The sequence below is a fragment of the Trichosurus vulpecula genome, chromosome 5 (genome assembly GCF_011100635.1).
Source record: "Trichosurus vulpecula isolate mTriVul1 chromosome 5, mTriVul1.pri, whole genome shotgun sequence".
NCBI classification, from domain to species: Eukaryota; Metazoa; Chordata; class Mammalia; order Diprotodontia; family Phalangeridae; genus Trichosurus; species Trichosurus vulpecula.
Genome location: NC_050577.1, coordinates 202,781,806 through 202,803,917, shown reverse-complemented (window position 1 = coordinate 202,803,917; position 22,112 = coordinate 202,781,806). Strand labels below are relative to the sequence as shown.

Sequence of the window (22,112 nt, the reverse complement as noted above, 5' to 3'; positions counted from 1 at the left end):
ACTGAAATATTGAAACTTAAATAAAATAAGAAAGAAAAAAAAAGCATGCCATGTGCATAGCAGAACATAAGAGAGGATTCAAAATATATAATAATAAATTTTCATTTCAAGAAAGCCTGTATGATAAATAATACACCTTGTGTTGAGAACTGTCCATCTTTTCTTTGCTTCCTTGTTTTTTCTGCTCTCTGCTGTGCACTTTTTTACTTTGTTCTTTTTTCCTCCTCCCCCACCCCACCGAAGGCTACAATATAGTTTAGATATGTTTCTCAATAGCTATAGATATATACATAACACATATACATACATACATATATAGACATATACTTTCCCAAACATACTCTACTCCTGATCTTTGTTTTTATGTTTGTGCATATCTCGTTTCCTATCCCTCCTGCCTCCTCTATTTTATTTCTACCTGCTACCTTGGCCTTCTATTACTTGACTTCCCCCCTCCAAGGATCCCTCCCCTATCCTCTCATTCCCATAAATCTAAATACCCTTCTATACCCTCCTTTTACGTATTCCCTCATTCTCCCCTCTAAAGATCCCTCCCTTGTCCTTTCCCACCTCTCTATGCTCCTACCATTTTATGACTTCTAAATTTAGAAGACTTCTGTACTCTTCTAAATATATATGTATTGCTCCCTCTTAAACCCATTCCCATGAAAGTAGGTTACCAGAACTACCAGCCCTCCTCCCCCATCTAATTCCTCTGTATCCTTTCTTCCTCTTGCACCTCATTTGTATAAAATAGTTACTCTTTTTAGCTCTTCCTAAATGGTTTTACTTTTCAAATTCATATCGTAGTCTGGTTTACCTCAATCTTTCTTATGAGCTCGCCAGTTATTAATAAGAATCTTAGACATACATTTTACATTATATAAAAGGTAAAGAGTCTGTCCTTATGAATCCCTTATAATCAGTCTTTGGTATATACCTTATATTTCTCTTGGTTCTTGTATGTCTGCTCTTCTATTAGTTCAGGATTTTTTTTTACAGTCTTGAAAGTCTGAGAGTTTATCAAATGTCCATCTTTTTCATTCAAAATAATACTTAACTTTGCAGGGTACGATATTTTCAGCCGGAGCCCCAGGTCTTTTGTGCCTCGATATATTGTGTTCCAAGACCTGCAGTCCAAAACCCTTTCTTAGGTAGCTGATAACCTTGTTCTCAGATTTTAAGACACAGTCCTTTACCAGCCTCAAGCCCCTATCTATGAACAGATGTTAACATACCCTAAGTTCATTCTCTAAACTATATAATTTGGCCTTGAGGTTCTTCAGTTCTCCTTGGATCTTAACAGTCCGTTTGTTGCTCTTACGAACCTCATTAAGAATGGCAAGATCTTGGTCTGGTCGAATACTGAGTGATGCCTACAGAATGCAGAAAATAGAAAAAAAAATACAGTTATAGCATAAACCAGACAAAAGAAGTCCAGGAGCAAAGACAAAGGCATATTAACCTTTTTTGTAGGGGAAAGAAATTATAATTAAACTCATAACAAATATGATTATGCTGAAGGAGAAAGGAAGCTCTGGCCCTGAGCAGAAAGGCTACCAACTTCTCATTTTCCCAATAGAACAGGAACAGATCCTTTAAATAGAAACTAAGCAACTGATATCATGAAAAGATAAACATTGTTACTAAAGGCCCAAAGGGCAGGGATCTGCCTCCTCTATCTTCTCTGCTCCTCATAATGCCTAGTACAGTGTGCTAGAAACAACAGGCATTTTGTAAATATTGATTACCGGTTAAATTTCCTTGGAATTTAAGGTGGCTTTTGAGGAACCTTAAGTAAAAAGTAAAGGTGGCTCTGGGAAAAAACCTCTCCAGTCAAGTAATAAAAGTGATTTACAAAATGGGGATAATTCCTGGAGTGAGAAGAGAGGACATACAGAATATCTATAAAATTATTCTTGATTAGAAGGAGTTATTAAAGATAATGCAAACTACAAATGGGATAGAGATAAGGACTAGATCTATGATTTCCTTGCTATAGGAACACCTGGATAAGTAACCTCCTGCTAACCAATGCAGGGTGGCACCTTAAATGAAGCTTCTCTTAAAGAGTTGCCTAGAGCACTGAGAGATTAAGTAATTTGCCCAGGGTCTTAAAGCCAGTATGTGTCAGAAATAGGATTTGAACCTGGGTCATTCTGGCAGGCTTTCTATCCACCACTCCATATTATTGCCTCTTAATTACAAATGACAGCCATTAGATGATTTTACTCTAGCACATCCTTGTGTTTAAACTTTTCAATCTAGCCGGACTCCCTGGGAAGGGGACTATGGGTACTCACGGTCATGCTGGGATTTTAAATCAGCCTTTGCTCCCTTCCCAGATCCAAAGACAACAATTACCTTATAAAGCATTTGCTCAACTTCTCTCAATTTCTCACGCAGGGTCTTGATGTCTCTCTGAAAACCTTCCACTTCTAGCCGACGACGGTTCTGCAGGGTGTCATACCGATGCACCATCTCTTGTAAACGCTTCCCCATCTTGTTAGAACGGTCCTATGTACAGGAAATCACCTAGTTACTTTTGGAAGAAAGAATGCCACACAAAAGCCTGCACTGAAAATGGCTGATACTTTTCCTACCTTGAAGATCTTTCGCCTCATGGCATCTTCTTCTCGAATTCGGGCCAGCTCCTCCTCCAGAGCAACACATTGCTCTTGGTACATGGAAGACAACTTTTGTTCTTGAAGCAACTTCTCTTTGAGGGACTACAGGCCAGGAAGAAAGAAGACCATAAATGCCCAGTCACATGTAGCATGAAGAAAAATTGGGAAAGAAAGGAGAATTTTGGGGAATAAACATCAGTTCATGAAATCATACAGTATGGAACCTCAGCTAGGTAACTAAAATTTTCCACAACTAAAAGTCAAATTCTGGAGGCTTTATATATTTAAAAATGCAATAGGTATGATTAGTTGATTCTGGGAAGCTATTATATAATGGATTTCAAGACTGAACTCATGAAATATTAGTTTAAAGATAAAAAAAAACTTTAAAGAGCTATATTTCATAAGTGTAGATGCTCCCTCTACTGGAGTAAATTATAGGTCTTCTACAACTTAGTAGATGGTTTTCAGGAGTTTTTGTGGCCTTAAAACATTCATTACCCTGGGGCCTCAAACAGTATATGTATACAGTCCATCTCAGAAGTTTTTTCATTTGATAGGATTTATCGAAGTATGAGGACTACTGGTGTAAATCCAGGACTGACTTTCACATTATAATCAAACATCAGAGTAGGACTTTTGTGGAGGTTGAACTGGAAGGAAATTTAGGAATTATTCTGTCCAACACCTGAATCTACTATTCTACATTGCCTCCTTTTAAAAGTACCAAAAAATGAATAGAAATATACTATATAGATTGTGTAGAGGGCCTCATTGTATTATAATATATATGTGCATATGTATGTCTGTATGTATATGATAGATAAAAATTACAATTCTACTATAACATAAATGGACATTATCTAAAAGGAATACTAAGGCTAAATCTTACTGATCCAGTCCTTTCTCTCTGGGCTTTTCTATCAAATCCTGTGATTATTCTAGGGCAGCTGGTGAGAATACAGGGAATAGAAGTTGCTTTGCTCTCTGTCCTCCTGAATCTTTTTCAGATCAACCCTGTTCTCCAGGATCACTACAACCTCTTAACTCTTTTTTTGCCCCTTTTTAAAAAAACAATTAATTATATATTCTTTACAATCATTGTTCTATTTTCCACAAATCATCCTAATAATTTTGAATGTTTCATAAATTCCTTCTAACTTTAACAGAACCAGATTTTCCCCTGAGAACACCTTATCTTTTGCAAGCTTCTTCAGTGGAGCTCCTCCTCCTCTTCCCCAGACCCACAGGGTCAAAAGAACAGGTTGGCATATTTCTTATTCCTTACTGCTGCTGCTCGTCTGTTTCTCTACTATAACTCTTAATACATTTTCTCCTTCGAAGTTCACACAATGTTTTATATGAGCTTCCCATAAAAGTTGCCATCACCTACTGATCCCCAGGACTCTTTCAACTTTCTCAGACTTTTAGTTATTTTTAATGCAGCAATCCAGTAAACACAAGGAGAGATACTACTTAGGAAAGGATTCCATACTTAAAAATATCCACTGGAAAACTATTAAGCAGTTAGGTGAAAAATAAATTTAGACCCTTTCTTACACTATATACTATTGATAATATTCTCAGGGGGAAATTCATAAGCAAATCAGGAACAGAGGAGATTTTTAAAAGACAAAATAGATCATTTCAAGTTTATCTTGGGTAGTTGGCACACAGGTAAGACTGCTGACTTGACTTGTTGATTTATCAAATTAAGATGTTTTTCTATAGAAAACAAATCAACAATAGAAGAAATATTCTTGATCGGGAGAAAAAAATCTTTGTATCAAATATTTATACACTACACCCAAAATTTATGGGAAACTGATACAAAATGCATAATACTATACTTCATTTAACAATGGATAAGTGAGCAAAGAATATGAACAAGCAGTTTTTGAAAGAAGGGATGCACACTCTCAACACCCATATGAAAAAGTCTGGATAATAAGAGAATGCAAATTAAAAACAATACAGATATCACCTCGCACCCATCAAACTGGCAGATAACTGAAGATGTAAATATTCAATGTCAGGGGGTCTTTGGAAGACAGGCATACAGACCAATTATTGGTGGAACTACGAATTGGTCTAATAATTCTAGAAAAGAATAAGTAACTTTGCTCAATAATTCCAAAATCATTCATACTGATTAATGATCCCAATACTGTATTTACATCCTAAGGTCTCAACCATTCCAAAATATTCAAAGCAGCACCATTTGTAGCACCAAAAAGCTGAAAGTAAATTATATGTCCCATCAATTGGGGGATAGATGAACAAATTGGAGTTGATAAATCTTAAGGAATATTACCACGCCACAAGTAAATATGAATACAAAGAATTCAAATAAATATGGAAAACTTATATGAATTGATGCAGAACTTTTTAAAAATCAGGCCTAAAATTATTTTGTAAACTCAACAAAAATCTGAATATAATAGAAGAGAAAAATAAGATGATATAATTAGAACTGTAAATAATTCTAAATAGTTTGTGTCACCTTTTACTTAAAAGTTTTGTCACTTTTAATAGTTACAAGTCAACATGCCTACTAGTTTAGCTTTACTTTCTTCACTTTTGCATTTTTTTGTCTTTCCAAACTTCATTATATTCCTTATAAATGTCATTTTCGATAGTACAACATTCCATTTATAGACCATAATTTGCTTAGTCATTTCCCAACTAGTTTTTCCTATGACAAATTAAGTAGCTTGGCTTAAAAAAAAAATTGTATCTTAAAACATAGTTCTAATAATAGAATCACTAGATCAAAGGGAGTACTCAATGATCAATGATGATTTTTTTCCCTGAGCTACATACAAGCCCTGTAGCCTGGTAGAAATGTCCTCCAACCCTGGCTCAAAAGAATAAGGTAAGAGAATTTGTTTCTAGCTGTAGCTTAGTAGATAAGCATGTACTCAAGATAAAACAATGAGATGGCCTGAATGTAGGCTAGATGGGATACAGCCCACAATTTTCAGGGTCTTAAATACTCATGTTGATGACCCAACATGATCACATAATTAATTCCTTAATCTCTTCAATTTCAAGGGCCTCCTTCCTCCAACTCCACTATAGTCCCACACTTACATGGTCACACATTAATCCTCATCATAACTGCACTCCCTGAAGCATTTTGAACTCTGAAATTTCACTCTCCAACCACAACCTCCCATCCTTCCTTCAACCTTATTAAATATCTGTTAAACTGAAGTTTTCATTGTCTGCTTATTCCCTTTTTTCTCTAACTCCTTGACTCTGCCAACACGCTTGTGAATTTCAAATTTTCATACATTCTGATCTAAATTTTTATGTTTTAGACAAACTAAGGTAAAAATTCTGATATTGTATTTGTGTAAAACAAAATATCAAAAGTGGTTTTAATCTTTATCAATTAGCAAAATAATTTAGCACACCTCAAAATCTTTTTACAAATGAGAACACTGTTATATTACCTGCTCTTGCCAATATCTACTCTTTCCATGTGTGTATTTCTTTTTCTCTGGAAATGCCATGAAACATTAATTGAATTTATTGTTAGTTCCTGCCCATTTATTTTTTCCAAAGTTATATGGTATTTTAATTTTTAAAATTATCTTTTAAGGGTTTTTCTACTCTCATTCCTCTATCTTAGTAATATATTTAAAGGATAAATATATTGTCTATCCTATCATCCAAGTTATTAGTGAAAATATTTGGATCATCATTAATAACTATGTGAAAGAGTGCTTCAAGTCATTAACAGTAAGGGAAATACCTAGTGATATCTCTACTAGGCTTATACTTCAAAGAGATCAATGAAAGTGGAAATGGACCCATATATATATTTATAGCAATTTTTTTTTGTCATAGCAAAGAGCTGGAAACAAAGTGGATGTTCATCAATTAGAGAATTGAACAAATTACAATATATGAATATAATGATATATTATATATACACATACGTTATAAATGTTATATTACATTATAAATATTATTAAAATGAAGGTGACAGATTATAAAAAACTTAGGCTTATATGAATTGATATAGACAGCAAGCAGAAACAAAAGAAAAATGTATATGACTACTATATTGTAAAAGAAAACAACTTTGATCACTGCAATGACTAATCATGATTCTAGAACCCTGACAATGCATCATGTTTCCCACCTCTTGACCAAGAGGTAATAGATTAGAGGTACAGAATGAGATTTATATTTTAAGACAAAATAAAATAATACTTCATTTATTCTCAGAACAAATTTGTTTTGTCTTATTTTTACTGATTCTAATTTGAACTTTGTTTTCATTTTGAAAAGTGAAATGTATTTGAAGATACTGAATAATTTTGATCATTGCTTTTTGCAAATGATCCAGTTTGGAAAATTTTGTTCTTCACTATTCTTACCAACTTCCTACATCAGCTCCCAGTCACACTGATACACATATCAGAATATCATTTAAGTCCACAACACTTAAAACTGATGACATACTTTTACATTTTGAAGGTAGCTTCCTTCTCAAAATTTCTTAACATTCTCTCTTTTGCGCTTGTCTCAGAGGAAGAAGTAATCCTACTCTCACTAAAGCTAATTTTTCAATTTGTGTACTTGATCCCATCTCCAGACAGCCTTCTCTTTCAGAAGGGCAAAGATGATGAAACAATGCTGGAGATAATGCCAGAGCCACTTCAAATTTTGAGGCAGGAAGGGAAGTTTAATTTTGGCAAAACTTAGAGAATTCATAGTTTTAAGATCTATGATATGTGTGTGTATGTGTGTGTTTGTAATGTAAGATCTATGATATGCGTGTGTATGTGCGTGTTTGTAATGTGTAGATTGGGATAAGATTAGTGAAATAAGGAAGATTTGAATTCTCTTCTGAGAAAAAAATTTAATGAAATATGACAGAGGTTATCAAATTTAACAATCACAACCTTGAATGTTAACAGGTCTTCTTCTTCTATAAAAAGAAAAAAGAATTACTGACTAAAATGCAACCTAATAAGGTTTACCTATAGGTTCACACTATTATGTGTTCTCACTAAGTACATATGTATGCATGTATGTATGTGCATATATTTATGTATACACACATGACTATACATGCATATTTAAATATATATTATAGCTATATTTATAGGGGCTCAACTTAAGAGTTCTGTCCTTATGCTTTCTCTAACTACTTCTCACATTGTCATGAACGCAGAGTTAGCTCTCTCTCTTGTTGTGACCCTAACAGGCCCCAACTAAGTATTACTGTTGCCTGTGCTAGTAGCTTACTTCCCTATAAGATCCCAGCTGCAGATTATATGCAACTGAAAAGCTTCTGCACAGACAAAACTAACATACCTAGAATAAAAAGAGGAGAGGTCAAATGGTTAAAAATCTTTGTATCAAAATTCTCTGGTAAGGGTTTGGAATCCAAAATATGTATACACAATTAATAATAAGATTTAACAATAATAGCCATTCCCAAATAGTTGAATGGACAAAGGTTATAAACAAATAATTCTCAAAAGCATTACAACATATTCACAACCACAAGAAAGAATGCTCCAAATCACCAAAAATAAGACAAATACAAATCAAAACAATGGTGGGGATTCACATCATATCCTGAAAATTGGCAAAGATAACAAAAAAATGGCATGACTCAATGTTGGAGGGGTTGTAGAATGATAGGCAATGCCAATACATTGCTGGTGGAGCTGTAAGATGGTACTACCATTGTACTAACATGCTTTCCAAAGCAATCTGGAATTATGCAAATAAAGTGACTAAGATATCTATATCCTTTGAACCAGAGACTCATTAATGAGCTTATACCCAAAGGAACGTACTGACAAAAAAAAAGTCTTCATTTACACCAAAATATTTATAGCAGCATTTCTTGTGATGGTAAAGAATTGGAAACAAAGTAGATGTACAGCAATTGGGGAATAACTAAACAAATTGTGGCATATGAATACAATGGAATATTACCGTGCAGTAAGAAATTATGTGTGTGATGAATTGTAACAACGATGTTACTTGCAACTGCTGTGGAAGTGCAAGGCCAATGACACCAACACACAGGAAGGCTGCTAGCACATGTTCTTTGATCTGCTTTTCTAAAGGAAAGCAACTTTAAGGGGTTAACAATCTTACTTTAATTAAACATACATGTATCATTCACTTAGTTCAGGGGAAAAAGTCAGCACCCTGAACTTCAGAGAAAACACAAACAGAAATTACAAGCAGAAATTATATAAACAGAACAAATAACACAAATCAGCAGAGAGGGCTTCTGTCTGTCCATAGCAATACAAACACAGTTACCAGAGAGAGAGAAGCACTAACATCTGGGTTTTCAAAACCTGGTGGGGCTCCTTAATGGCTACCCAGAGTTTCATCTGGCCAAATCACATGAACACTCTTTCAATGAGTGAGCCCCCAAAGTAAAATGCTAACCTCAGAGTATATATATATATATATATATATACTTCTTCAGGATCAGAGAGCGTCAAACTATGTGACTCAAACTCATATGACTTAGGCTTTCTTGTGACTTAAGCAGGTCATCAAAGACTCTCCATTCAATCAAAGGCAAGACTCAATCAAAGGCACTTGATTGCCTTAGTGCTGAGAACTAGAACTCCAAAAGAAAAAACAGCAAAAAAAGTCCCACTTTGCTTGCCCTTACATGAATACAGAGAAACATGGAATGATCTACCTGAACTGATGCAGAATGAAGTAAGCAGAGCCAAGAAAATAATATATAAATTATAACAATATAAGTGGAAAGAACTACATACCAAAAAAACAAAATCAAATGTAACAAAATTATAAAGATCAAGCAGAACTAGAAAAAAGATATGAGAAGACATCTCTAACCTACTCCTTCATGGAGGTGAGGTCCACAGGTATTATACATTGCATAAGTTTTTGGACGTTTTTCCAATATATGCCCCCCCCCCACCTTTTTAAAAAATACTATTTGTTCCTTGGAAAGGCTCTCCAGGAGTGGGAGAAATACTAAGGATAGCTATGGTGATGTAAGAAACAGAAGACATCAATACAAACTTTAAAAAAAGGGAAACAAAAAACCAGCTTCATGGCTTCCCAGGTGCTGCCCTGGTCCTGGTATCTCTGTGGTTTGGGTATGGGCTGCCCAAGTACTGTATGGTTTTGGAGGCTGCCTGGGAATTGGTCTGATCTTGTTTTCTGCAGTGCCTAAGGCATGAAGTTGTTCCCCATCCTATGCTGGGCACTAGCCTGGCCTTGTTTTAAGCTGAGGTTAGGTCAAGAGAAAAGACCTGCAGTGAACACTGCCTCTTTCAGAGGCTGGGGAATGGGGTACCTAGGCCTTAAGTTGGACACTGGCCTGGACCTGTCTTTAACATAGGTTGCCTGATGCTAGGTCTGGCTCTTTCCCTTGCTGTGGAACCTGGAGGCTGGTGCATTTTTTTCCCCTTCTTCCCTGGCTTATTTCTCTAAGAGCTTCTGCAGTATTCTGGTAATCATTTCATGCAATCCTGAACTGTATGAAGGAGTTGTTAGCTGTTTCTCATTGGTTTTCTTTACCATTATTCCTTTTGGTGCATTTTTAGAGCTGTACTGGAGTGTTTGTGAGGAATCTGGAGTCCTCGAGGTCCTAATACAAAGCAACCTTCCCACAATTTTGGGGTAAGTGACCTGAAGTGTCATATCACTATTGGTATCAGAGGTGGAACTTGAACTCAAGCCGTCCTGACTCTAAGGTCAAATTTACTACCTATTCTGCTAAAATGTTGCTTGAATAACCAAAATTTACCTTAATACCATTTAAATATTGATAAAAACAGTAAGGAACAATGCTTAAAGGGCTGTGGAGAATCAAGAACAATGCTGGTAACAGTATGCATTGGTACAATCTTTGTGGAAAGCAATATGGCATTATATAATCAGTTATAAAACTATTCCTAACCTTTGACTCACCATGTTGACAACAAGACTATCTACAAAAATATTCCCATCAGCATTATCCATAATGATCCCAAACTGTAAACAACATATGTCCAAATGTTAAAGGATTACCAAACAAATGATCTTATGAAAGTAGTGATTACAGCACTGTAAAAAATGGTAAATATAAAAAATGCAAACAAATATGGGAAGATTTATATGAAGTGATGAAAAGTGTTGAACTTAGACAACAATATACACACTGGATATAATTATGTAAATAATAACAACAAAATCTAGAAAAATACTATATCATTTGTAAAATGGAGATATTAATAGCACCTACCTCCCAGAGCTTTGTAAGGATCAAATTCCAGAATACTGTAAAGAGATTAGCATAGTACCTGGAACATAGTAAACACTATATAGGGGATGATGATGATGATGGTGATGGTGATGGTGATGATTACTGAAAATGGAAACTAATAGGAAGATTCTGTTCTTAGCTTAATAATCATGTTAAATTTGTTGATGGTAACTAAGTTTATAATAAACAATTTTTTGAAAAAAGAAAAATTTTAGTTAGATAAATTTAAAACACAAAATACTACTTCACACAGAACACAACACATTAATTTCATTACTGTAAGACAGCATACTAGCAAAAAATTTAAATGAACTCAAAAATGCTGGAATATCACCTTTAAGGTTGATGCCAAGAAGTGGAACTACATCCTCCCCTCAGTACAGCAGAATTCCTATCACATAATAAGCATTTAATAATTGCTTTTTCTTCATTTCATTTATTCAATCATTCCTTCACTCATCTATTAGGACCACTATTGCCAATTTCTATGTGTACCATCACTGAGAGGCAGTATGGCTCAGTGGATGAGAAGCTGGCCTCAATGCCAGGAAGACCTGGGTTCCAGTCCCACCTCTGACACATGCTGACTGTGTAACTTGAAATTTCAGTGCTCTAGGCAACTCCCTAGACAATTAAAGTTGCAGAGAAGGTGCTGACCCGCATTGGTCAAGGGAGGTTCCTCCCCAGGGAGTTTGCTATGCCAATAAAATGAAGGTCCAGTCCCTATTCTTGCTGACAATATCTCTTTTCTGAATTTTTCGACACTCCCCAAAAGTGCACATGTTCTACAAGAGGGGATGAATTCCACTGACTGAGCAGAAAAGCAGTTACCTGAATATGTTGATCTTGCTCCTGTTGAAGCTCTTGTACAGCTGGCAGGAGACTGCTGACTATCCGTTGCTCACAATGTTCCTCATCATGCTGCAGTGCTTGCTGCTGCTGCTTTTCGTATTGGCTCAATTTCCAAAGTAAATGGTCCTTTTCAGTCACCCATTCCTTCTCTTTGTCTTGATTTTCAAATTTGAGATGCAGGAAGTCCTTGGTGCTCTCATAGAGAAACTCCTGGGTTCGTTGAAGACTGACAAAGGTATGAATGAGGAAGTGAGTTCTTTTCCCCATTTGCTCCCATTTGACATCTGATACATAAGATGTGACTTCAAACTCAACAGGAACATGTAGGCATTTCTGTTTAAAAACAATGTCCTACCTTAGTGTTTTTTTTAATTTACAAAGTGCTTTTACACACATTTTTTGATTCCTATAACAACTCTGTAAGGAAGCAGGGCAAGTACTATTCCCATTTCTTAAAGAAAATGAAGTTTGGAGAGGCTTAAATGCTTGACTTGCCCAAAGCCACATGGTGGAGCTAGAATGAGACCTAGGTCTGATTCTTGGCTCTGTGCACTTCCCACTCCACCCCATTTCTATCAAGTGGGGTTTAAGTGTTCTGGAACACTAGATAGCAGCATCTCAATTTCTTCAGCTGTAACAATAATGTTGCTAGCAGATGCTGTGGAGGTGAAAGACCATCACAAGACCAACAACATGAGCACACAGGAGGGCTGCTAGCACAGGTTCTTTGATCTGCTTTTCTAAGGAAAGCAACTTTAAGGGGTTAACAATCTCACTTTAATTAAACATACATATATCATTCACTTAGTGCAGGGGAAAAAGTCAGCACCCTAAACTTCAGAACAAATACAAACAGGAAATATAAACAGATCAACAGACAGGCTTTTGTCTGATCAAGACATCACACACATAGTTACCAAAAAAGGAAGCACCAACATCTGGGTTTTCAAAATGGGAGGGTAAGGGGTGGGGGTGGGGCCTCCTAGACAAATACCCAGAGTTTCCACACCAACACTTTCCCAATGAGTGTGCACCCAAAAGCAAAAGGCCAGCCTCAGAGCACATATACCCTGTTCAGCGCCCTGAGGGCTCAGAGTCTACTTAGCAAAAACAAGTGTGGGAAAAATCTTTAATCACTAGCACCACATCATACACATTGTTTCCAATCAATGACTCTTGATTCAAAAAAAGACAAGACTCAAAGACACCCTGTTGCTTCAGTGCTGGGAAGCACTCCAAAACAAAAGACCCCACTTTGTTTGCCATTACATTTGAAAGGCAAGACTCATCAAAGGTACTTGATTACCTCAGCATTCCAAAAGAGAAAACAGAAAAAAAAAGTCCCACCCTGATTACCATTATAGATGCCCATAGTATAGAAATAGGGTAAATAAAAAAGGTCTGCCAATATATACCAGTTCTTAAAAAACAAAACAAAACAAAATGAATTTCCTGTTGCTCATATCAAGGGCTAGAAAGAATATATGTAACTGGTACAAGTATGTAAAGATTGGATTTAAAAGTTCTCAGAAACACTTAAAATTAAATTATATTATTGACCCCATTAAATGTGTCACTTTAAAATAAAATTTCTTATTCTTTTTTTTTCTAGTCATCTATTCTTAAGGTCTTTCCAACACTAAAATTGAGAGGAGAGACAAAAGTGACACAGAGAATCAAAGAAAGATATAGAAGTGTGTCAAGGGACCAGTAACAGCTCTAGAACAGTCAGAATGATATGTTTGGCTAATCACTCCTGTTTTGCCTAAAGGTTTCCTCCTGTCAGTAGATTTCAGTCAATAATAAATTAGTGTGAATAACTCCAGCTGGGCCCTTATTGCTGTTCAACAACCACTATACCCTATTTATCATTCTTTCATACCACTCCCACCTACAGCATTTGATTTAGTCTCCTATTTCACTACTGATTAAGGCTCCTTCCCTTCTCCCTGTTGCTATTCCTCAAAATTTTTCAGCATCATCACTCATGCTCTCTTCCTTCCCTCAGATTAAAGAAGTATCGTTACTAATGTGAATCACTCTACCCATACCCTTTATCCAATTGTCCTCTACCTTTTCCAGCATCTTGTTTCAGTAATCAACTATTCTCATACATTAATTTAATGATTATAAGTAATATTTTACCCCAGTACCATCCTGGTAAATGAACAGTTACTTTATAACTCTTTATATTCAAATATCGAAATTCATCTTGTAAGTTGTCCTAACACTGTCTTATGATCCTTCCATTCACTGTTCCTTTTATGTGCTTACAGTTAATGGGTTCTTTGTTCTTCTGGTTTTGCTTTGGTCTCTCTGCATTATATTTCATAAAGGTTTTCCCATACATCTTCATATTTTATGCCAATTTTAATTGCATTATAGGACCTAATAAATATACTGCAATTTGTTTAACTGTTTGTATTGTTGGACACTTTGATTGATTTTACATTTTTTTCCTAATTACATATAATGTTGCTATGAACATCTAAAGAAATAGTTGTTGGTTTTTTAAGGGCAAATTTTCAGTGCATATTCCCCAGAATGGAAATATTAGGTCAAAGGATATGATTATTTTGATAAATTTTGCTATATGCTGCCACATTAACTTCCAAAAGATTCTACAAGATTCCAATCTCATCAGTAATAAATGAGTGAATCTATTTCTCTACAATCCCAATATTACTAAATTTCATTGCTTTTATTTTCTCATCAACTTGATAGGTATGAGGTGGTACTTCAAGTTATTTTAATTTGCATCTCTAAGATTTCTCAGGTTGACTATTTTTTCAAGAGATAATTAAATGTCTTTCCTTTTTTGAAAATAGTCTTTTTATATACTTTGACCATAATAGACTAGAAGGTCACAGCCTTTGTTAATTTTGAGGTTCTTGACATATGTTAGATGTCAGGGTTTTATCAGTCACATTTATCATATTCTTCTAATCTACTTTTTTTTTCCCTTATTAAGCACCCATATTCCTGGCACTATTCTAAACACTTTATAAATATCTCATTTGATCTTCCTAATAACCCTGGGAGACAGGTGATATTATTATCCTCATTTTACAGTTGAGAAAATTGAGGCAGGCTTTCCCAAGGTTACATATCTAGTGTCTGAAGTTCAATCTGCTCAGGTCTTCCTGACTCCAGGTCTAGCATTCTATCCATTGCTAGCTATGAAAAAGATAGCTTTCCAGCTTCTGTTGTTGTCCAGTCATGTCCAACTCTTTGTGACCCCATTTATGGTTTCCTTGGCAAATATACTGGAGTGGTTTGCCATTTCCTTCTCCAGCTCACTTTACAGATGAGGCAAACTGAAGCAAACAGGGTTAAGTGACTTGCCCAGGGTCACACAGCTAATAAAGTCTCTGAGGCCAGATTTGAACTCAAGAAGATGAGTCTTCCTGGTTCCAAGCCCAGTACTCTATCTACTTCACTACCTAGTTGCACCCCCTTTCTAGCTAGGTGCCTAGAAAGAATAAGGTTATATCTATAGATCTGAGAATCATCAGCATAGTCATGATAATTGAATCCAGGGCAGCTGATGAGATCACTGAGTGAAGTAGTATACAGGGAGAAGACAGTCTTGAAAGAGAATCACAGTTCCAGGGGAAGAGGGTGATCAACAAATTCAAAGGCTGTAGAGAAGTCAAGGCTGAGTAGATTTGGCAACTGAGAAATCATTGTAACTTTGAAGAGAGTAGTTTCAGTTAATGTTGAGATCAGAAGCCAGACTGCAGAGAGTTAAGACGAGAGTGAGAGGAAAGGAAGTAGAAGTGCCAATTTTAAATGGCCTTCTCAAGTTTAGTCATTTGACAGAGAAAAGAAAGACACTATAAGGGTTCTGAGGATGGATACAACATGAGCTTGCTTCTAAGTAGCAAGGAAGCAGCCAGTCTATGGAGCAACTGGAGATTCTTAAGAGTGGGGATGACAGGTCAATCAGCTGAGAAGATAGGAATAGAATCACTTGTGCATACTGATGGGTTTGCCCTGGCAAGAACGTAAGACAAGGTGTTAGCTTTTTCAGTGAAATGCAAGGAAAGGTTTCCAGCCGAAGACATAGAGGGTGGAAAAACAGGAGGTTTGAGAAGGAACAAAAAGGTCTGGAAAACCTGCTGTGGTGACTAAATTGAGTAGGGAAGTATAAAAGGACTGCCATGTCACAGAGAGGGCCCAGTTGGAATTATGTAACAAATTTGTAGTGCACCCAGACAGCAAGGTTTAATGATTTTCTCCTGCTTTGTTCAAGCAGCATATAAGCAGAAGCAAAGGCAGTAGCTGGTAGGAGTACTCCAAGGCTTGGCAGAGCAAGGTCAGCCATAGGAGGTGGCAAGAGACTCAAGAGAGAATGGAGATCTGAACTGAGAGATAGCCAGTGATAGGGTGATAGTTTGGGAAAAAAGTGAGGGATAGAGGGACTGGAGGTCACAGTGAGGACAAAGATCATGGGTAGGGTTGTTAGGCAAAGTGAAAGGTGGAATGACAAAAGATTATGGTCAGATAAAGGAATTTCAGAATTCGTGAATGTGGAAGTAGAACACTTGTGGGTGATGGTAAGATCCAGGGTATAAACATTTCTGTGTGTAGCTGAGGTGGAATGGAGGAGTAAGTCATGGGAAACAAGTAAGCTGAAGAAGTGGAAAGTCAAGTGTTTGAGGATGTACCAATAAGTCTAGTAAGAAGGCATTAAGTTAAGATGGAAAGAAATACAGTGATCAAGACACTAAACTCACTGAGGAAAGGGGAGTGTTCTGAAGGTTGACAGCTACAAGCTATCAGAATTTTAATGTGATGATAAATATGGACTAAATGAACCCTAAAGGAGGAGAGGCTTCTGAGTGAGAATGGTAGTGGGTGAGTCTGGAGGTGGCAATGAGAAATAATACAGAACTTATATAAGGATAAGGTCCTCCTGACTCTGAGGTTAGTTCTTTATTGACTACATACCATGCTGAGTGAACTTCTATAATACTTATAGTCCCCCTGAAAAAAAGATTTACCAAAGTCAGAAAGCCCAGGGAGTGCTAGGAACCAAAGGAACTCTGAAGGGCTAGCACCCTGTCCTAAGATGCAACAGAATAAGAGTTCTTAATCTTTCTTTGCATTATGGGTCCCTTTAACAGGAATATGGATCCCTAATCAGAATATTTTTAAATGCACAAAATAATATGTGTAGAATTACAAAGGAAGCCAATTATATTGAAATGCATTTATAAAAACAATTTTTTTAATGATCAGGAGATCTATTTCAACTTTTAAGCCAGCATGGTAAAATAAATTTAAACTCCACCTTTGATATGTTGGTGACATGCTTACTATATTTGGAAACAGGAAAATTACAATCTCCTAAAGACTATGGGAAACAGTAATACCATTGCTAGGTCTATATCCCAAAGAAATCATAAAAAAAGGGAAAAGGATGAACATGTACAAAAATATTTATAGCAGCTTTTTTTTGTGGGGGCAAAGAACTGGAAATTGAAGGGCTGCCCATCAATTGGGGAATGGTCTAAAAAGTTGTTGTTCCATAAGAAATGATGAGCAGGTGGATTTCAGAAAAACCTGAAAAGACTTACACAAACTGATGCTGAGTGAAGTAAGCAGAACTAGGAGAACACTGTACATAGTAACAGCAACACTGTGTGATGACCAACTTTGACAGACTTAACAATAATGACCTAAGACAATTCCAAGGGACTCATAATGGAAAATGATTTCCACATCCATAGAAAGAACTATAGAATCTGAATGCAGATCGAAGCATACTATTTTTTTTTCTTTCTTGTGGTTTTTCTCTTTTGTTCTGATTCTTCTTTCACAACATGACTAGAGTAGAAATGTTTAATATGATATGTTTAATATGGTACACATACATCCTATATCAGATTGCATGCCACCTTGAGGAATTTGGAACTCAAAATCTTGTAAAAGTGAATGTTGCAAACTATCTTTGCATGTAATTAGAAAAAATAAATACTATTAAGTGGAAAAAACAAACAAAAAAAGACTATGGGAAAAAAACGAAAGCAACAGCATAGTCATAAATAACAAAGTTTTAGAGAATTTTGTCTCTAGAGCGGGGCTATACGTCTACAGTTTGTGTATAGTGGAGACAATTTCTACAATAATGTCATTCTTCTCCCACAGAACACAAAACTACTTCTAGGTCAACAGAAGGAGGTTTTAAATAGCCAAAAAGAACAAGTATAAGACAGTATGGTTGTATACTCAGTACCTACCATCCAGAACAAGTTATCAGGGATGTTACTAATGCATATGGAGTAGAGGATGGATAAAAACTGCTTTCCTGGCAAAGCCAAGATGGTGGCTGGAAAACAGGGAATGGCTTAAGGTCTCCCCCAAATCCCTCCAAACTTTTGTAAAAATTGGCTCTGAACAAATTCCAGAGCTACAGAACCCAAGAAATAACAGAGGGAAGCAGGTCTCCAGCCCAGGACTGCCTGGTCACTAGGAAGGGTCTATTGCACCGTACTGGAAGTGGAGCGGAGCCCCACATGGACTGTGCCAGGAACCACCAGGCTGGGAATAGATTGGGTGGAACAGGCCTTAGGGCCATGAATCACTGAGCTGCAGCAGTTACTAGACTTCTCAACCCACAAATGCCAAAGACAACTTAGCAGGTCAGTGGGAAAACTGCTGGATCTAAGTGAGAGAAGTACATGGTGTGGCCTCAGCCCTGGGGCGGCAAAGGTGGTGCAGCAGCAGCAGTAGCAGCAACAGGAAGCTGCGGCGGCTGCTTCCAGAGCTCCAGCTGCAGCTGCTTTGGGCCCCAGGCCCACGTGGTGGGAGGAATCAAGCGGTGGATCAGAGTGGGATTGCTGGGAGCATTTTGCTGGAGCAGAGGCAGGGTTCTCTTGCTTTGCCCTCCTTGGATCTGGGTCAGACTCCTGGCTGGCAGTTCTTGGGGGAGGAGGAGTGCTGCTGTGGCAGAGCTTGCTATGTAGAAGTAGCTCTGAAAACAGAAGCACAAGGGCCCTAAAGCTTGGGACAAAATACTCTCTATTCTACAAGTAGTCACACCCTGACAAAAAGCTCAAGGGTCAAGTAGTTGGCTGGGAACATAGCCAGGCAGAGCAAAAGGACTCAGACTATAGAATCTTTTTTTGGTCACAAAGAAGATCAAAACATACAGCCAGAAGAAGTCAACAAAGTCACAGAGCCTACATCAAAAGCCTCCAAGAAAAGTATGAATTGGTCTCAGGCCATGGAAGAGCTCAAAAAGGATGTAGAAAAGTAAGTAAGAGAAGTAGAGGAAAAATTAGGAAGAGAAATGAGAGTGATGCAACAAAATCAGCAAAACAAGTCAATGACTTGCTAAAGGAGACCCAAAAAAATACTGAAGAAAATAACACCTTAAAAGATAGACTAACTCAAATGACAAAACAGCTCCAAAAAGCTGATGAGGAGAAGACTGCCTTGAAAGGCAGAATTAGCCAAATGGAAAAGGAGGTACAAAAGACCACTGAAAAAAAATACTACCTTAAAAATTAGAATGGAACAAGTGGAAGCTAATGACTTTATAAGAAATCAAGATATTATAAAACAGAACCAAAAGAATGAAAAAATAGAAGACAATGTGAAATACTGGTTATGAGATCTACAGTGCCCAAATTTACTTCTACTTTTTACTTCTTCTACCTTCTATGCGGAGAGTCTCATATATTTTGTGATACAGAACCACATAGGCATTTTGATAATTATCATCTATATTGTGATTATTGCCTTGCTAAGCGTAATAGAAATGGGGCTCTGATCTGATGTATTCCTCTAAAGGAGTTAACTGAGCTAAGGCCTTCAATCCTGTAGCTCGGGGCTGTCCAAAATGTGGCCTGTGGGCTGCATGCAGCCCACAGTGTGATTTATGCAGCTTGCCTACAAGCATAGAAATTTACATAAATGCTTTAGTAAACCAAGCTGAGCTACCGCAGAGCTCTCACTAAAATGGCAAATCAAAATATATTGTCTATTGTTTCAATTAAAAACCTAAGGTTGGACAGCCCTGCTGTAGCTATTAACATTTCACATATTTAAAAACTGTGATAAACATTCCTATTTTGCATTAACCTGGAGATGGTACATTCATTTTATATCATAGCAAAACTTCAAAACTGAAGAAAAATATTCTGGGCCTCAAAGCAACAGTATTTATAGGAAGCAGATCTTCAAATTCCATTATACCCGTTTCTAGCACAGAAAGAGGAGTTCTAGTTAAGAGGATGGAGCTTACTATAAACACATGGAAGACCAGAAATGAAAATCTCTGAGTGCTGACATTTTGGAGCAATCAAGACACAGCTCTATTGGGCAAATAAGTTATATTATTTTCAGGTTTATGGAAAATAAGAATATTTGTGCCATGACAGCACAAATTATCTTGACAAAGAGATCCTCATAACACCTTACATTAGGAAAAAACACACCAATACTTGGCAGAAGGAAGTGTGGATTCATTGCTATCAAAAGGTCTTCAGGGGTGTAAAGGTAAGAAGGGTAGGATTTGTTTACTGTCTTCTCTTGTGGAATGCTAAGGTAATCAAGTACCTTTGAGTTTTGCCTTTCAAATGTAATGGCAAGCAAAGTGGGACTGCTGTTTTTTGTTTGACTGCTTCTCAGCACTGAGGTAATCAAGTGCCTTTGATGAGTCTTACTTTTGTTTCTTTGACTGAATCAAGAGTCTTTGATGACCTGCTTAAGAAACAAGAAAGCCTAGTTCAGGAGGCTTTGAGTTGCATGGTTGCAACACCCTCTGACCCTGAGAAGGGTATATAAGCTCTGAGGTTGACAGTTTACTTTTGGGGCTTTCACTCATTGGAAGAGTGTTGGTGATTTGGCCACATGAGACTCTGGGTAGCTGTTAACAGCTGTCACCACCCTGCCCCCGCCACCACACCCCCGGCTTTGAAAAACCCAGATGTTGTTGCTTCTCTTTCTGGTAACTGTGTATGTATTGCTATGGACAGATAGAACCTGTCTGCTGATTTGTGTTATTTCGCTCTGTTTATATAGTTTCTGTTTGTATTTGCCCTGAAGTTCAGGGTACTGACTTTTTCTCTTGAACTAAGTGAATGATATATGTATGTTTAATTAAAGTGAGATTGTTAACCCCTTAAAGTTGCTTTCCTTAGAAAAGCAAATCAAAGAATCTGTGCTAGCAGCCCTCCTGTGTGCTCTTGTTGTTGGTCTTGTGATGGCCTTTCACCTCCACAGCAGTTGCAAGCAGCATTGTTGTTGCAAGGTTTGGGGAACCTGAGGCCTCAAGGTCACATGTGGCCCTCTAGGTCCTCAAGTTCATAGAACAAATCCCCTCAATCAAAGGATTTTTTTCTGTAAAGCTTGGACTCAGTCAAAAGGCCACACCCCAGGACCTAGAAGCCTGCATATGGTCTCAAGGCTACAGGTTCCCCACTCCTGGCTAAACTCTCTAGTTCTTACCAAGAAAAGCTATATTGTGTGAATACAACATCTATGATTCCCATCGTAGTGGAAAGAGTCCTGAGAACCTGAGATACAAACTCTAATACTGGCTTAGTTAGGAGGACCTTCGGTAAGTCATACAACTTTTTTGTACCTCAGTTTCCTCTTCTATACAATCTGGACAAAGAATAACTATCTTCCATATCACACCTAGTAGTGTGAAGATGATATAATAGAAATTGTTCTTAAAAGCAAAAAGTAGTATAAAAAACTATGGGATAATTAATACGACTATTCAAAAGTCCAGGATTTCTCTGTATTTTTGGCAAAAATTTATTTTCCCTCAAGGATTCACAGAAACCTAGTCAACAAACCATCCCCAATTTGGCAGAAGCAAGAATGTTAGGTATATAAAACGTGATTTTGGGTACTGGTGGATGAAAAAGGGAACAAAACCTTTCTCACATAAATAAAACTTTTAAACATCTTTGTTTCAATTATTGTTGAAAATCCTTATTGAAGTGGTTGAAAGCCTTATTAATCCATATATTCCATGAATATCATATCCTCTTTCTTTGATGATTTATGATCTTGTAGTGCATCAGGGTCATGATTCTGAACATCAATTCTTCTTGTACAATCATGTAGTTGTAAGAGACAGGGTAGAATATGTTATAATAGCAATTAAGATCTGAAGATCTTTCCCACCCATTAATAGGACTTGTGACCTGCTTACGTCAGGAAGCCTAAGTCACATGTGGTGGGAGGAACTTGCTGAGAGGAAAAGGAAGTTGTGTCACAGGAAATGCTGAGAGAGCAGTTATGACACAGGTGAGGGAAAGAGAGCTGACCTGTGATAGCTGTACCATAAGTTCTGATTGTTTTGTGGGAAGGCCCCAGCAGGAGGCAGAGAGGTT

At 37.0% G+C, this 22,112-nt stretch overlaps 1 protein-coding gene across 2 annotated transcripts in view; it reads right to left on the bottom strand.

Annotated features, from left to right (window-relative positions):
* Window positions 1-1,071: 1,071 nt before the first annotated feature.
* The window catches only part of CCDC77 (coiled-coil domain containing 77), a 41,299-nt gene continuing 20,258 nt past the window's right edge, over window positions 1,072-22,112 (bottom strand). For both annotated transcript variants that reach the window (XM_036758529.1, XM_036758530.1), the window contains exons 10-13: window positions 11,734-11,980; window positions 2,604-2,729; window positions 2,365-2,517; window positions 1,072-1,376 (exon numbers count right to left, since the gene is read on the bottom strand). In XM_036758529.1, coding sequence (XP_036614424.1) covers window positions 1,230-1,376; window positions 2,365-2,517; window positions 2,604-2,729; window positions 11,734-11,980 — 673 coding nt within the window. In that variant the 3' untranslated portion in view covers window positions 1,072-1,229. The remainder of the gene's footprint in view (window positions 1,377-2,364; window positions 2,518-2,603; window positions 2,730-11,733; window positions 11,981-22,112) is intronic.